This window comes from Phacochoerus africanus, chromosome 10 (genome assembly GCF_016906955.1).
Source record: "Phacochoerus africanus isolate WHEZ1 chromosome 10, ROS_Pafr_v1, whole genome shotgun sequence".
Classification (NCBI taxonomy): domain Eukaryota; kingdom Metazoa; phylum Chordata; class Mammalia; order Artiodactyla; family Suidae; genus Phacochoerus; species Phacochoerus africanus.
In genome coordinates, this window is record NC_062553.1 from 16660378 (window position 1) to 16678649 (window position 18272).

General features: G+C 43.2%; 1 protein-coding gene across 3 annotated transcripts in view; it reads right to left on the bottom strand.

Annotated features, from left to right (window-relative positions):
- Positions 1-18272, bottom strand: part of ADGRA3 (adhesion G protein-coupled receptor A3) — a 120252-nt gene that overhangs the window by 73231 nt on the left and 28749 nt on the right. The window contains exons 2-3 of one of the 3 annotated variants that reach the window (XM_047798439.1): positions 16632-16703; positions 3934-4005 (exon numbers count right to left, since the gene is read on the bottom strand). In XM_047798439.1, the coding sequence (XP_047654395.1) occupies positions 3934-4005; positions 16632-16703 (144 nt within the window). Of the gene's footprint in view, positions 1-2021; positions 2272-3933; positions 4006-16631; positions 16704-18272 lie in introns of those variants that run through there. The other 2 variants (XM_047798440.1, XM_047798441.1) reach the window with 2 other exon arrangements.

Consider the following 18272-nt stretch of genomic DNA (forward strand, 5'->3'; position numbering starts at 1 on the left):
TTTAATTACCATGCCCTCTATATTTCAAGCATTTACTCCTGTAAAATGACTCCAGATAAAACTGAAGTAGTAAAAGTGAGAATTTATCTTACTATATCTGTGATAAAATTCCTTCGATGACCTACACAGTTAATTATGCTGAGAAAAGTAGGGAGCAGAGCCTGATTTCTGCCAACCTCCAAGAGGCAATGGATAAAAGGGCAAATCATCAAAATCTTGAAACTTTCATTTCCTTAAGAACATCTGAAACCTTAATGCTTTCGAACTTCATTCCTTACATACTCAGAAGTTTTAAAGTAAGAGCTAACTCAGATGTAATGAAAAAACATCTGAGTTTAGCTTTCACTTTACGAATCTGTCATTTAGTCCCCAAGGCAAATTACTTAACAGTATCTAGGTAATGGTCTATTTTTCCCCCAATTACTCCTACCTTCTCATAGCTCCTGCCAAATGTTACTTTCAAAACATTTTCTTCTTCTCCTCCATTCATGAAACTTTTTGCCTTTTATCTATGTCATATTTAACATTTTGTTCTATCTTTCTGCACTATTTTTCTTTACACCAAGCACAGCAAACACCATTTTACATTTTAATCTGGAGATTACATTTCAGTTGGGAGATAACTGACGACTTTTGTAAACTTCAAATGAGATATCCTGGCTTTCACCATTTTCATCAGTGGATTTAGTAAAGTGTATGAAAGAAAGCCCTAAAACAATGAATACCTCTTTTTCTCAGTGGTTAGATCTGGAAATATTGATCACTTTGAATTTCAATAAAAGACTCAGGACACACTTTCTAAACCAAACTTTAAAAAAGTTTGATCCCATTTTCCTCAATGTCCATATTATTCTCTGTAATAAAGAAACATATATTCTTTGAATTTCACTCTGAGTTATTCTTTAGAGAACAGATTTACACCACCCATTTCCAAAACAAAGCTGTCGGATTCTAAATTGCATACTGGTAATGGGAAAAAAAAAAAAAAGCATTAGTCTGATAGACATTACAGACTTCACATTTGAATCCTGTATCTGCTCATTAACTTTTTCCCTTTAGTTATTTTAAAAACTAGTTTAAGTAATCCTGGTGTTCAAAAATTTCATAGCTCTGCCTTCCCTTTCTTACGGCAACTTGTGATTAAAAAATCTTAAGCAATACCAGTCTTTTTCTGCACTTGCTGTGCTTCAGCTCCAGCTCTTCAGAATATTCAAGCTAAGTATTTAATCGTGCAAGAGGTTTTTTTTTAAAATTCCAGCTGATTTTCCTTCTATTTCTGGGTTTTACTGTTTAAGAAAATTAGGCATCATCTTGTGAAGTGTTGCTTAAACAAGCATTTCTGGGCTCTATTCATTATCTTGTCTCATTTCTGAGCTTTAAATGGTGTAATTACCATTGATTCTTTAGGAAACAATTTCATTATCGCTATACCTATTTAAAACGGTATTTAGGTATTGATAATGGGTTTTCATGTGAATTGAGAATCAGCTTGAATTTGTTGATACAGCAAAAGAGAAACTGAATGGGTCTAGGTTTTACCTACTTCTGATAGTTTATTCTTCAAAAAGCCACTTAAATCTTCCTGATTCAAATGATCTATAAAAATAAAGGCAAAGGCATGGTACACTTACAAAAACACTTTATGTGTAGCTACGAAGTGAGATGCACAATTGAAATGAATGATTTAAGGTCTCATAAGAAAAATTGCCTCTATCTAGAAGCAACTATCAGAGATATCTTTATATCTCACTGAGTTTATATAAAGGCCTCTCTCAGCTTACAAACTGTATACTATAAGTGCAATTACAAGTTAGCTGTTTGGAATTAAGAATGTATTTTCTCGTGGGAAGAACATTATAAATGACAATTACCTTCCTAAAAAAGAACACAAGAGACTACTTACTGTGTAATGCAATGAAAAAATGCTAAGGCAACATCTGGGACAATAATAGTAATTAAATTAAGTGCTACTGAACAAGAAAAATCTTATTTTGGATAGCAATACTTGAAAAATTACTTACTGAAGGATGAGGCACTGGGTGGAGAATCTAAGACATTCTACAGTAGCCTTGAAACATCCTGAAGAAATTGTTTTTTTACTAACGGTCAAGTTTCCTTCAATCTCTACTTCGACATGGAGATATTATCAGCATTAATCTCCCAAAAAAAGAACTGAGTGGTGTGGATCCAAGAAGGGAAAAATAAGTGGACTTGTCCGACCAATGATGCCACACTCCTCCCTCCTCTTGGGAAAAAAGTTGAAAGGAAAAACATTCTAGAAGTCCTCAAGCTTTAGCTTCAAAATCACCGGGAGGGACTGTTGAAACAAAGCCACAGTCTGATAGGGCAGGTCTAGCACCTATACTTCTGCTCCCGACTCACATCCCATGCAAATATGGTGTCAGTATGCCCCAGAAAGAAGCGCAAAGAAAATGACTCCCTGTTATTTATCGAGCTCAGTTAGCTGCTGCCCCTCCACTCCCCAATGACCATTTCTGGAGATGCACATAGCTGGGTGACAGCCACGTTCTGTGCCCCTGCCTGTGCAGTATGGCAGAGTTCTAAGAGCCTCCAATATGCAGCAGCTGAACTCCAGCTACCGTTCCATCCCTCTGGAAGTGTATTCCAACTCCATACCCAGGCTCTTGGTCAGTATATATGATTCCTCCAGAATGAACACCTTCCAAGGGGTTCTGGAGTCACCTTTGCATCTCTGGAGCCTGGCTCGCTACTGGGCACAGAGCATGGACTCACTGAATCTTTGTGTAACTGAACTGATGCTGGTCTCTGTCTTCCTACTTTGGGTTATGCTGCTCTACCTGGTGGACGCTACTTTTACTCAACTCTAGGGCCAGCCTGATCCATTGCAACTCTGACGCCACAACACTGATCGTGTCAACTCCACAATGAAAAGGTCCCACCAGGCCCCCACTGTCTCAAGAACAGATTTGAAATTCTTCAACGCAGCAGGAGGTCATCAAAGCCTAATCCCTCCACAACTGGCCTTATCCCCCAATATTCTCCACCACCCCCCACCACTGGCCATCTACTTGGCGCTCTGGCCAGAGAATTAAACTACAGTCCTAAGAGACATATTCTTTCACACCCACATCCACGCTGCTTCGGATGCTCTGTCTGTTATTCTTCAGTTTGTACTCACCCCTCAGGAGCAAGGTCAACTCTAAAGGTCGGCTGCTCTCATAGCAGGTCATTCCCCTCTCAGGGGGTCCCTCCTTTCCCTGACAAATCACTCCATTATTCAGCGTGTGTTTTTACTATCTATTTATCCCCGACAGTCTGAAAGCCTTTCCAGAGGAGTCAGACCATCATAAGCATCCAGCCCTTAACAAATGCATCTAGAAGGAATAAAGAGTGGCAGGACAGTCCACATGGCTTGAGCCTAGGGTGACCTCTCAATTATGAGCGTGCTCACACAGAGGACTAGAAGGGAAGCACTAGGGGTGTTCAGCTTCAGAATTAATAAAAACTACCCCTTAGGTTTTGAAATAACAATATATAGATAAAACAAACAGGAAAATGGCAAGATGTTAAATCACTAATAGAAATGGGCTTCGATTTTGGGGGCATTTACAATAGATGGTTCAAATGCATTCATAACTTGAAAACCATGTACAGATTAGACCAGCTGGCAAAGCCAACCATAATGCATTTCATTACCATACAAGGGGTGCAACTATCCACTGCCAAACAAATCAAATTACTGTACAAGTAAACTGCCTTCTAAGCTACTTAACATTAAATACTGTTTTTCAATCATGGACCTGACTAAATGAACTTCTAAAATTTACTAAAAAGCTCCTTTTTTATTGTGTTAAAAATTAAAGTAGGTTAGTAGTTACTTGTAACTATACTCTAAAAAAAAAAAAAAAAAGGAATGGTTCAAACTCAAAAGGCAGCAATTCAAACACTTACAATCTTTTTAGCGATGACAGTCCCCAAAAGGCACCTGGATCTATGCTACTGATCAGATTGTTTCGGAGGTCCCTGTTAAAGATAAAATAAAAGTTATTTGCACCTCAACACAGTGAGACATATTTAGACACACTGCACTTACCTGCTATACAGAAAGCAACAGTAACACTACTAATGCCAGGAAACTGAAGTCAAAAAGATTAAGCCCAAATCACCCCAGTAATAAGTGCGTAGAGCAAGAATTCAAAAATCAAGAAATCTGGTTCCAAAGCCATTTATTGGTCAACATAAGAATAAAGGTATGCGTCAAAAAAGGTACGTGTCCTAATGTCATTCCAATTTAAAGTTATGACTAATCTACAATCTTACACATTATTCCAAAATCTCTTTGGTATGTGACATTTTAGTTATCAAAAAAAAAAAAAAATCAGATCGTATTTGTGACAGGCATAATTAAATTTTCTCAATCAATTTCAAAAATATGCACTGTAAAATTCATGTTATGTGGTTGATCATACATTTTCTTCCCTGGGCTTCTATGGCTAGGTTTTCCAATGAAACAACAGTGTATTAATTCACAACAGAGAGCTCAAAACAACAATCCACCAGCCCCCTAGGCACTGGCGTCAGACAGCAGATACAACTGATATTCGTCCCCCCCTTATCCATGGGGATACGTTTCAAGACCCACAGTAGATGCCCAGAAATGAAAACAGGGCCACACGCTATGTTTTTTCCTATGCGCACATACGCATGACACAGTTTAACTTATAAACTAGGTACCGTAAGAGATCAACAAATAAAATAGATCATAACAACACACTGTAATAAAAGTTATATAAAATTGTTCTTTCTCAAAATATCTTGTATAAATGCCATGCTTTTTCCATCTTAACTAAGCATGTAGCACCCACTTTGGCCATAAGTTTTGCCGTCTAATTTTTGCTAAATTAGTACAAATATTTTTTCCTTTTTCACAGTTTCATGGAGAGAAGATTCATTCCTACTGTGGATTTTAGCAACCTCGGATTACAATTATTTTGCTCTCCTTTTAAGTCAAGAGTTTTCACCTTTTCACTTAAAAGAAACACCTCAGGGCTTCTCTTTAGCACATCCAAACCGCCAGGACCAGTACTCTTGTGCCTTGGGGCCATTATTAAGCAATGCAGGGGTGACATGCACACCAGCACTGTGGTACCAGGACAGTTGACCCGATAACCAGGATGGCTACTGAGTGACTACGGGGCAGGACACAGGGGACAAAGGGTTGATTCACATCCTGGGTGGGATGGCGCCAGATGTCATCATGCTATTCAGAACAGTGTATAATTTACAACGTACAAATTGTTTATTTCTGGAATTTTCCATTTAATATTTTCTGCCTGCAGCTGACCATGGGTAAGCTAGCAAAAGCTGGAATAGAGTGGAAGGGCACTACTGAACTCCCACTCTTCTGGTGTGCAGCCTTTCTGTGTCAGCACACTACCACTGGGGGTAGAAGTGGGCGCCACAGGCAGACCCTCCTCCAGGGTGGATCGCCAGCACCTGTTAAGGTGCTGCTGTCCTCTGGGGGTGCCGGGGCTCAACTGAAGCCCACCCGAGTGTTCAGCTAACCTCTGCAGAGAGCGGACCATCAGCCACATGAATACTTAGAAGCAGAACAGTGGCCCACTTCCCATATTCCTGCCAGTGGCTGGCCCACAGTTCAGCTTTGCTAGACACCCAGGGTGGGTCTGAGTGGCCTCTGGTCACCTCTCAGAGCACCTAAAATCAGACCGTGAATGGAAACTCTTTCCGCCTTTTCTCCTCATGGGAGTCCTTCCCTAAAAATGGCAACACTGCCCTTTTCACATGTGAGCTTCTGACACCAATTCTCTAATTATCCATCATTATCCTAACTGTTCAGCTTAGGGATACACACGGAGTTAGTGAAACAATACAGAAATGCAGAGCAATGCACAATACAAACCCAGGGTGGCAAGTACCTCCCAGGGTCCTTTAGTCCCTCACTTCCTTGAATTGAGCACTAAAAGGCCTTCCTGAAAGTAGATCCTGGACCACTGGTTCCACCTATTATTGCAACAGTGGGGTGACATGGCTCTGGGATCTGTTATAATTACTGCCCTCTCATGGGCCTTCCAGCCCATAAGAATCAGCCTGTAAGTACTTCAGAGAGAAATCCTCAGTTTGCGTCCTCAAGCAACTGACCTGCCTCCTTGTGCTTAAGAAAAGGACACTGAGGAGTTCCCGTCGTGGTGCAGTGGTTAACGAATCCAACTAGGAACCATGAGGTTGCGGGTTCGGTCCCTGCCCTTGCTCAATGGGTTAAGGATCCGGCGTTGCCATGAGCTGTGGTGTAGGTTGCAGACGCGGCTCGGATCCCGCGTTGCTGTGGCTCTGGCGTAGGCCGGTGGCTGCAGGTCCGATTCGACCCCTAGCCTGGGAACCTCCATATGCCGCGGGAGCGGCCCAAGAAATAGCAACAACAACAACAACAACAACAACAAAGACCAAAAAAAAAAAAAAAAAAAGAAAAGGACACTGAGGAAGTCTCACTGCTGTGCGCCCAGATCCACGTGTTTCCTGATCACAGTTAATAAAAACCTCTATGGGCTGCTTCATAACATGCTATTTTTACTAACAGCTCATTCTAACCATCAATATAGACACACTACAACACTGGGGCTGGATTCTGGACAGGTTTCCTGGCACTTTCACAAAAACATCTTGATGAAACTGGCCCTCTGCTCAGCACAGTGCTGGTCAGTCACTGTAAACCCAGCATTCTCAATGTGTCATGGACACAGGCATCCTACATCATCCAGGCTGTTTCATACACGGTGACAGAGGTTGATCAGAAAATCTCAAGACCTCTTCTCTGGGGGTGCAACCCTAGGCACATAAATGCCATGCTCCCAGCAAATCCTTGGCAGCCTTTTTCACATTTATCCCCACCCTAATACATCCCATATTCTTCCAGAGCTAGCGACTGCATCACAATTATACCTCCTGCCCCCCCCCCCAATCAGAGCCAGGTTTTTCTAAATAAAACTGAATGCCTTGGTACTTTGCGATTATTTAAATAAAGGAAATAACTATTAAACATAATAAAAAAAAATCTGTGCTCTGACTACCATTACTAAGTATTTCACTGATCAGATCTCAGATGTTATATTCCACAAACGAGATGGGGCCTTTGGGAGGTGACCAGGTCATGAGAGCAGAGACATCCTGAATGAAGTAAATGACCTTGTAAGAGACCCAGAGAGCTCCCCCATCCATCCCCTTCCACCCCACACGTAAGGCTGCAGCCAAGAGAGCAGATTAGAGAGTGGGCCTTCACCAGACACCACATTTCCTGGTGCCTTGATCTTGGACTTCCCAGCCTCCAGAAATAAATATTTACAAGCCACCCAGTTTACAGCATCTTGTTACAGCAGCCAGAACAGGCTCAGATAGGGGATAAACGGAGGAGAAAGTAAACTATGGCTGAGACACAGAATTTCATTACCTGACCTTTACTATAAAAATCTTTTTAGTAAATGATAGTTAGCCACAAAATCATTAGGCTCATCATAGTCAGACAAGGGAGAAACCTGCTGCATCTCATTCATAACCACTTACGATTCTCAATAAACATAGAGGGTCATGATGTCTGCAACTGACCTTCAAATAATTCAGCAAAAAAAGGTGGGCATATTCCAATACAAAGAAAAACAATAATGGCAAGTTGTTACTAATCACTGGGTAAGCAAATTGGTGATGTGGGGGATTACCCCAGTACTCTTTCCATTTTTCTCTATGTTGAAAATGTTAATAAAAATTATTTTTGAGGAGTTCTCCTGCAAAGCACTGGTTTAAGGAGCCAGCGTCGTCATTGAGGCAGCTCGGGTCACTGACGTGGCATGAATTCGATCTCTGGCCTGGGAACTTCCACAGGCCATGGGTGTGGCCCTCCCCCCAAAAATTATTTTTGTTCCTAACTTGTTTAAGTCCCAGGAGTTACAACTGATCATCAGGCCCAATTTATTAGTCCCCACCTCCTCTCCCCAACTGACCCCGCTCCAGTACCTCATTTTAGGAGAAAATGCAATCAATGCATTTTGCTCTGCAAAAAGAAATACACAATGTCAGTTTCATTTTCTTAAAACATATGTTTCCTTTCTCAGATTTTAACGAGGATCTACAACAGGAAGTGATTTAGCTAACGCCGTACATAAATTTGTGGTCAATGATGTACTGCATGTGGTTCGGCAAAATACCTCTCATGAATAACCCAGGACAGTAATATGATTTAGAGATACACTTTTTCCTCAATAATAAAAAATCCCTGACATACTATATAATGTTTAATAATAGCTATATTAATCAGACACTGCCCCACGATATTTATAGTCAGATGCTCCCATTTAATATCGCCCTCCCCTTCCCTTCACCAACACACAGCTTCCCTGGTGAATGTAACTTTAGGATATACAACTAAATCTGAATATGGTGCCTCGTTAAAATATAAATGAAAAGGCACAGGAGAACTGCTTAAACAAAATGAAACGACTATCTTAACAACCGAGCTAAGTCCTTCAGGAAAGAATACAAAATGTATTGGATAAGATGTTTTTTAACTGCACATATCAGAAAGCTTTACTTCAAAGGGCTTTAACAATAAAGAAAATAATTCTCAGGCATTACATGAAATCAAGAAGTAAAGCTGCTCATGTGAGTGGCTCCATCCGTCTCTCCGATCCACCCTTTGCAGAATGTCAAGTTTGCCCTCAACTCCCTTAACCATAGTGTGCCATCCCAGGTCCAGACATCACCTCCAAACACAAAGTCATGGAAAGAAAAAAGAAAAAAAGAAAAAAAAAGAAAAGAAAAAAAAAAGGACCCTCTCCTTGTACCTCTTTCAGAGCTAAGAAATCTCTCTCCAAGCCTCACAAGCCAATTTCTCCTATCTCTTCCTGACAACAACTCTATGCATCGCTAGAGAGAGATGTGGTGGTGACCCAGACGCATCATTTGGTGTGGAATGAAGGATGGGAAGGCAACACATGGACCACTAGGCAATTCTAGTGTCAGGAATTAGAGCACATGGGGAGGTGTGTCACTAAATAGTGACACGTACAACACAAGAATGACAATAAAAAACGAAAAGGGAGGTGACAGGGAAAAGGGATAAGTGGGTGGATGGATAAACTGATGGACAAGGTTAGTGACTCTAAGCCGCATGTTTGGTTCCCCTGAACGACACTCGAGACCGTAACTCTCAAAGGCTGCTTGTTGAATAAAGGCTCCTCACCTTATTTATCTGATCAGCAACCTCTGATGCTTGACCCGGACCTCTCACTTGGTCTCACACTATAGTTTCTCTGAGGCAATCTCATTACCACACAGACTCCAGGCTCAAATGTGTAGCTCTAACCCAAAATTACCACTCATTTGAGTTCCCTGTTGCATTCACAGCTGTCAAACACAACACCTACATCTGCATGTCTCACAGCCACCTCGAAAAATCAATACAGCTCATGTTCAACACAGTATCAGCAACTCCAATCTCTGCTTTACCAAGCTCCCAAACCATTTGTGATGTACATCAAGCTGAATAACCAGCAGTCTAGGCTAGGGCATTGGTCTCTAAATAGGGCTTTAAATTGTCTTCAATGTGGTGTGTACACACACACACGATGGAACACTACACAGCCGTAAAGAAGAAAACTGTTGCCATTTGCAGCAACATGGATGGACTTGGAGGGTGTTATGCTCTTAGTGAAACATGTCAGTCAGTCAAAGACAAATACTGTATGATATTGCTTATATGTGGACTCTAAAAAAATACAACTAGTGAATATAACAGAAAAGCAGCAGACTCACAAATACAGAGAACAAACTAGTGGTTACCAGTAGGAAGAGGGAGGGGAGGGGTAAAATAGGGGTGGGAGAGGTAATAGGTACAAATTATTGGGTGTAAAAATAGGCCACAAGGATATAATGTACATCACAGGGAATAAAACCAGTATTTTATTGTAACTGTAAACGGAGTAGAATCTTTAAAAGTTATATGAAAAATATCAATAATTTAAAAAATTAGCTTAGATTTAACACAGCTCCCTAGTTCCCCCTCACCCCAAGCCCTCCATTCCAGGAGCCAGAGTGTTTTCGGCTCACAGTGGCTCAGAGCAACAGCCAAGGTCCTTACAATGACCCAGAGGGCTCTCTACAAGCCATCTCCTCACCCCCGCTTCACCTCTCTGGCCTCACTCTGGTCTCCTTGCTGCTCCTCAAACAGGGGCAGCCAAGCTTCAGGGCACACCCTTTGCACCTCCCAGTCCCTCTGCCCGTAACATTCTTCGTCCAGGTAACTGAAGGCGCAATCACTAAGTCTCTGCACTAGCACCGTGCAAAATGCACATACCCACCCAGTGCTGACACCCCAACACTGCACTCTCGGCTGGAAGTTTTCTTTATCCATAGGATGGTCATGCCTCAGTTCCAGGACCCCCACAATATACCAGATGCTCCCGTCTTTTAGATAAAATGGCATCGCTCAGGAGGGTGAAACCCGCGTGAGGCCCGGGGTAGGGGGGTGAACTGTTCTTATGCTGTAAGTTTACTTGCTATGTTTATTCTGTTTCTTCCCATCACAACATAAGCTCCATGAAGACAGGACCTTTGTTGTGTTCACTGACGCATCCCAAGCCTAGGACAGTGTGGGCAATTAAGAAATCTCTGTTGAAGGAGTTTAAATTCTTTCAATTCGCTACTCAGGAAAGACTTAATGGTTGAGGCAATATTTGCATCAAGCCTCGCTCTGAGGCCAATTATCTTTTTAATGGTTTTAATTAACATGAGACAATAACTCTCCATCAGTTATCCACTGCATGCACTTTTAAAAGAATGTAAATTCATCTTTAAAAAAGGTAGACCGTAACTAGGAAACTAGTTTCCAAGATATCATAAAGATTTAGGTATTCCGTCCTAAAAATAAAAACCCCAAGCCCTAAATTAAAGAAAAACTAAATCTAAATATTCCTATTAAAAAAAAAAAAAAGCACACACTCTCTGCTACTTTCTTATATGGAACAAAAGCACAAGAAAGCTTCCAAATGAAAACCAAACATTTAGAAGAAAAAAATGGGAATTAAAAAAAAAAAAAAAAAAGACCCATTCTAGATGGAGTCTGCAGGGGTGTATGCACCCACATCTGTTTTACTTTGGGAAACTATATACTTTAAAATAAAAGGGGTGGGGGAGAAAGAAAATTAATCCTCCTAAGAAGTCTATTCTTCAACCCAAAAGAGCAGCTTGCCCTACAGGTTTACTCAATCTCTGGGGCATCTTCGCCCATTAGTTCAACCCAGTCAGCCCTTATTATCCCATCCCACGCTCCCCACCCTACACTCCTAAGCCTACCCCTTATCCTGGATGGTCTGGCTACAGTAATTCTAAGGCCACAGCTTCAAAGTTTTGGCCCTGCTTTGAGTAATTCCTTGACCCATCGCTCCCTTTTTACACCATATCCCATTCCGCCATATTTTTTAGGATGTTGGATTGGTTTGTTCTCATTTTCAGGGTCTTGAACTAGTCAAAGCTGGGTGGCAAATATTTGGCTGGTAGTGTCTTTCAGGGGGGATTCTCCCTGAGAAGGTGTCAGCACAAGCGGCTTTATTTGGGAGGGGACCTCAGGACATACCAGTAGGAAAGTGGGGAAATGAGCCCCGAAAGAGAAGAGAAGCAACACAGGGGGACATTGTTAAGGCGATCCCCACAGTGGTCGGGTGAGGCCCAGGCCCTGCGGATCTGTGGAAGGCAGTCTAGAACACACTCACCCAGAGGTGAGGCATTCGGGGTGCTCACCCACCAGGTGCTCTCGGTCCCTGGGTGAGGGCAGCTAAGGCAGCTGTGGGCAAGTGGGGTGGCGTTCATACTAGTACTGGAGCAAAGAAAGCTCTCAGGCTTCCAGAAGACGTGGGGAGATGCCCAGGAATGCTGAGTGTGGAAGGAACTGGGTTCAGGTAATTTTGAAAAATTTGAAGATGATGTCATGTATACAAACATTAAGTCATTTATTTAGGTAGCTAGGTCTTAAGTTGGGTTCCCCAGAAACAGCCCAGGACATTTCCAAAGCACTTTCTGGCAACCAGCAGGTTCCTCTCTCTGCCAGCAAAACCCCAAGGGCTATTCTGCTACTCCCCTGGGACGCTCTTTAACAGAGAGTCCTCGGTGGCTAGAGGACAAGTTCTTTTGCTCCGACATCAGGCTGGGTCCTGGAAAACACGGGATTTTGCTTCCTAAGCAAAGAGATGACAGGTGTCCCTTGCCCTCTGATCCAGAACTTACACTGGTTTCACGTGGTTTTTTTCCCTGTCTCCCCCTCATCCAAGTGAGTGACGGGGAGGAGGGCAAAGACAGAGCCCTTTCCTGGGGACCCACCAACATGTGAGCTCTTTCAACACTCCGACTCTCCAGTTGGCCCAGAGAACACGTGTCTGGGTGAGAGGAACTGTCTCTTCATCTTTCTTCAAACCTCTTTTTTACATTTGGGCTAGAACTTTAGGAATACACTGGTCAAACAGAGCTCTTCTCTTCTGTTTTGTCATTCCCCACTCCTGAGGCAGGTAATTAGGAATTGGGTAGGCACAATACACATCAGTTCATCCATCAAAATGCTACATCACTGTCACAGGCTGAGTTGTGTCCCTTCAAATTTCCTGTGTTGAGATCATAACCTCCAGGACCTCAAAATGAGACTGCACTGGGGGGACTGGGGGGTCTTTAAAGAAGTTAAAATCAGGTCACGTGGGTGAGCCCTCATCCCAGACAACTTGTGTCCTTATAAGATTAGGACACAGACACACAGCAAGGGAAGACTTGGCGAAGACACCAAAGGGGGACAGATGGCAACTGTAAGCCAAGGAGAGAAGCCTGAACGGATCCTTCCCTTACGGCGCTGAGAATATACCACCCCTTCCAGGGCCTTGATCTTCACCTTCCAGCCTCCAGAACTGGGAGGCAGCACCTGCCTGTTACGGAAGCCACCCGGTCTGTGGGACTCTTGGTGGCAGCCCTGGCAAGCCAAGAGGATGATTCCAAGCACAGAGACTGTGTTTGAAACAGAGCCCAAGACAGAGTCCGAATGTCTGCAGTCTTGGAAGAGAAGCCACCTAGCTACACTATGGATTGGGTCAGATCCAGGAGCAAACCAGAGTCCATGAGAGGAACTTTGCAGTGAGGAAAACCACAGAGGGGTACAGTCTAGAGGGGACAGGAGGGTGAGACAGTCTCAGTTCAGCCACCGGATGAGGACAGAAGAGTAGGGAGGCAGAGCAGGTCAGAACATTAGGTGACTAGTAAAGAAGGAAAATGAGAAGCACTGCGGAAACAACAGCAAGCAGGAATTGAGATTATTCAAGGAGTTGCTGTGCAAAGTACTACACCTTTAGAGGCTTTAGTTTTAAAATGAGCAAATCAAGAGAACAGTGGTGCGGTAGAGACTCTATACGTGAGAGATGGTGCTGGGCCCCAGGGGGAAGGGAAGTCCCCTGGTCCCCTTCCCCACCTTCCTCCCCGAGGCCCCTGTGCGCCCCCCTCCACATAACCAGGAAGAAGAACGGGGCAGTGCCAGGGAAGGTCTAGAAGCTGTTAACCTGCCTTCAGGACTGAGCTCCCAGCAGATGGGTCAAGCACCTGGCCATGGGGTTCCTCTGGTCTACCTTGAGCTTGGAAAATTAAGAGGAAGCAAAGGCCAGGGCCACTTCCACAAGGGGCCGAGAGGACCTTCTCAGCCCTAGTCCCAGCAGGAACCTGGCAGAGTTAAGAACACGATGTTTGTGCCCAATCGACAGGGTGCTTCCTCTGTGACGCTCACCCCAAGTCTTCCCAAACTGCAGGAAGAGCCTCACTTAATACCTCTCCTTCCATTCTGAAATGTGCTATTCTCCCACAGAGACAGTGTGGGAGGCAGCCCCCACCTGGGCAGCAGCAAGGCCGAGATCCAGGTCACGCCTTAGGCCTGCTTAGATAAAGATGTTCCCCGACAGAGGCGGCCCAGGGCCAGAGTCACCACTGGGGCTTCAGGCTGAAGACCCCATCAATATAACAGTCTTTCAAAATGCCCTGTGTGTGTGTCTACACACACACATACACACACGAACATGTATATACACATATGTACGCAAATGTACAAACATACCTGTACATGTGTGTGTGTGTGTCTCTGGCCCTACAAAAGAGAGAGGTGGTGTTCTGAGATTCAAATACAAACAGACCCCTATCTAAAAACAATAGCATCATTTTAATATCATCCAATATGCTTCTTTCATGTACAGGGATTTATTTTCAACAAATGGCTGAAAATAAGGCCAAAGGCCAAGGAAATTTAAAAGCAAATGTAAAAAGGACAGTAATTCACACTACACAGACCCTGAGCTATGTGTCCACACTGTTGATGTACGAGAATCACTACAGCGATCCTGGTGTCAAAAGCAACCTGTGTCTCTAAACACAACAGATACCCCGTGACTCCTAGGAGTGCCTGCCACCCTTCCTTTGGAAAGGGCAGCCCACTGCCTTGCAGCCATTCCAATCACCTACTCAGGCCTGATAACTCGCTCGCTACATGCTGAGGATATCTGTCAAAGGTGACTCTTCTCACAAGGAACAGACAACAGAACAGGAACGAGCTGCTTCACCAACTCCAACAGCCCAGAGGCAGGCGTGTGCCTCTGTTCACCCTGACGGGCCCAATCCCATCCCTTCAGTGTGTCAGTGCCAGCCCAAAGCAGGAGCGGGTGGTTTCTGTACCAGAAGGACAACCATCTTTTCTGATGACAGTAAGGAAATTCTTCTCCCTAAAGCCCCAAGCAAATTTCAATGCAATTAAATCCAGTCAAAGGCCATTCCTGAACCAGTGACCACAGAATGTGTGTGGACTGTCCTATCAAGATAAGGCCTGCAAGGGCGTGCAGCCAGCATCCTCCGAAGCACATGGCCTAGGTGGAACACAAGAAGCAGCCCTGAATAAAGACAGGAAAAAAAAAACTGAGACGTAAGCACTATTGTGCCAAGATCATTTCATATGTGTGTGTACACACTGTATATACATATATGCGTGTATACATATGCACACATGAATGCAATGCTATATATGCATATTGCAAATGCATATAGATAACCTAACTTAAAGACATTTAATCAATGAAAAGAACAAAGATATATATACAAGGATGAAGAATTCTAGACACTGTATGTGTAAATGACACATCTGTGATCAAAGTAATAAAGTGCTGTGGGAATTAATTGGGGAAGAGGCTCAGAGAAACAGTCAAGGAGAGGCCACATAAAAGTAAAGAAAGGGGGAGTTCCCATCGTGGCACGGCAGAAACGAATCCGACTAGGAACCGTGAGGTTGCGGGTTCGATCCCTGGCCTCGCTCAATGGGTTGAGGATCCAGCGTTGCTGTGAGCTGCAGTGTAGGTCACAGATGCAGTTCAGAAACCGCATTGCTATGGCTCTGGTGTAGGCTGGCAGCTACAGCTCTGACTAGACCCCTAGCCCGGGAACCTCCTTATGCCACAGGTGCGGCCCTGAAAAGACAAAAGACTAAAAAAAAAAAAAAAAGTAAAGAAAGGGAAGCAGGAGTTCCCGTCGTGGCGCAGTGGTTAACGAATCCGACTAGGAACCATGAGGTTGCGGGTTCGGTCCCTGCCCTTGTTCAGTGGGTTGACGATCTGGCGCTGCCGTGAGCTGTGGTGTAGGTTGCAGACGCGGCTCGGATCCCGAGTTGCTCTGGCTCTGGCGTAGGCCGGTGGCTACAGCTCCGATTGGACCCCTAGCCTGGGAACCTCCATATGCCGTGGGAGCGGCCCAAGAAATAGCAAAAAGCCAAAAACAAACAAACAAACAAACAAACAAACAAACAAAAAAAAAAAGAAAGAAAGGGAAGCAGAGCAAAGAGAAGTAAGAAAAGGAGGGAAGTCTGTCCTGCAAGAGAAACGGAGATGCTCACTTGTGCAGCTGGCTCCCTGATGGATCTGAAATGTTGTCCTAAATGGATGAGTAACAGGGGAATTTGAAACAGGATCCTAGCATGGCATTTGGGATACAAGCAAATTAAACATCCACTCTGTAAAAGTCACCCAGGCAAAAGATAAGTGCTACTGGTAACACATCTGATCAGAAGCAAAACTAGACCTAATTGCGAAGCAAAACAAAATTCTTAGATTCAAAGAAAGATAAATAAAATTATCAAAGTTTATCCACAAGCCTTCCCCCCAGATGTGTTTTTTCCTATGCCATCTCACGAGACATACACATTTCATGACAGAATTTCAAAACAGCGTGGAGTCTTTAAAAGCCACTGGTCATCAAACTATGATGCACAGCATGTTTCGTAAATAAAGCCACATCTACACTGATTCACTTATATATTGTCTACAGCTGCTTTCTCAAGATAATGGCATAATTGGGTCATCGTGACAAACACCATATGGCCCACAAAGCCCAAATTATTTAGTATCTGGCCCTTCACATAAAGTTTGCGGACCTCTGCCTTAACTGTTTTTTTTAAATTCGATCCTTGAGATATTTCATAATAAAATGTGGGAAGAGCTCAATTTTTCCTTTGAAAAGTTGAGAGTTTAGTAACAGACTGAAAATGCATTAAATAAAATACCAATAAGAAATGATAATAAAGGAATACTCACAATCTTTCAAGGAGACTTAAGCCAGAAAAAGAGCCGTTCTTCAGCTCGGATATTTTATTGTTACTCAGAATCCTAAAATGACCAAAAAAAAAAAAAAGCAAACAGTAAGTTGCCTGTAATAGATTCACCATTAATATCAAAGTAACTTAGCTTGCTATGTTTGAACCTATGAGGAATTGTAAGAAATCATTTGTTACCCAAAGAATTTTTGAGATGCCTGACAAAAAAGGGAGTTTCTCTTTGAGAAACAACCCAAAATAGCTAACGTGCACATCTTGTCACATCTTAAATTGCTCCTGTCACACTGAATGAAAAATTCTAAAATAAAAAGGAAGAGAGGTTCACACAAAATAGCTTTAAGTTCAGTATAAGAAGAATACCACATACGTTTTCACACTGAAATCAACTTATGTAAGTTGAATACTTACTGAAAAACTGGAAACAATAGAAAGATGCTGAACAAGTGCTCTACAAAATACTGACTTTAAAAGAAACACAGCATCTTCTAGATACCATCTCAATAATGCTGAATATTATTTGTAACTTAACCATGTACAAGTCCGCCTATGAAAACATGCTTTTTGTACACACAGACAGACACAGGTCAGGCAGCTGTATCACAACTCTATCTCATGTATTCGGATGATGTTCTTTAAAAAAAAAAAAAAATGAATTGTAAACAAAAAAAGTGATTTAAAAGAGGTCATAATCCAGCCACCCCAAGGCAGGACGTGCCTAAGAGGAGACAAGGTGTCCATGACCTTGCTTCCTCTCTAGGCTTTGTAACTATGCTCCATCTGCAGTCTGGATGCCAGTAAGGAATTTCCGTGGAGAAGGTAAAGGTGCTAAAGCTACCTTACATGGGGAGAGGGCATGAAGACCAGGTAAATGAGAAAACCAGGGCAAAGAAGAGTTAAGAGAGTGGCCTGAGGCTACACTAGCAAATTGGCTGTGAACCCAGGCACACTCCACTCCAAGCCCCATATTCTTCAGTATACACCAGTGTTGGTCAAGAGACACACACTTATTGGCATTTTAGGCAGAAAATTCTCCATCACACTGGGTGCTGCACAACTTCAGGGGCACCCCTTCACACTGCATACAGGCTCAGTAGGCCGCCCCCGGCCCCCACCAGCCAGGAAGTTAACAGAATACCTCCAAGTCAAAAGATTTCAAGCATTCATTTCCAATTTGTCTATGCTCATCTTTCCTTTAAAACATCCAGGAGTTCCCGTCATGGCTCAGCAGAGATGAATCTGACTGGCATCCATGAGGACACGGGTTCCATCCCTGGCCTCACTCAGTGGGTTAACGATCCAGCACTGCCGTAAGCTGTGGTGTAGGTTGCAAATACGGCTCAGATCTGGCGTTGCTGTGGTTGTGGCGTAGGCCGAAGCTGCAGCTCCGATTTGACCCCTAGCCTGGGGACCTCCATATGCCGTGGGTGCAGCCCTAAAAAGACATACATACATACATAATACATACATAAAATATCCAGTATGTGAATGACAACCATCAGAAATAGCTATTTGATTTCCTGTGACTGTAAGGGAAATTTTTTTTTTAATCAGAGCCTTTTCGTGGGATGATCAGACTCTTCTAAAGTGAAACACACTTGTGCTTGAATTCCAGCTCTATCAC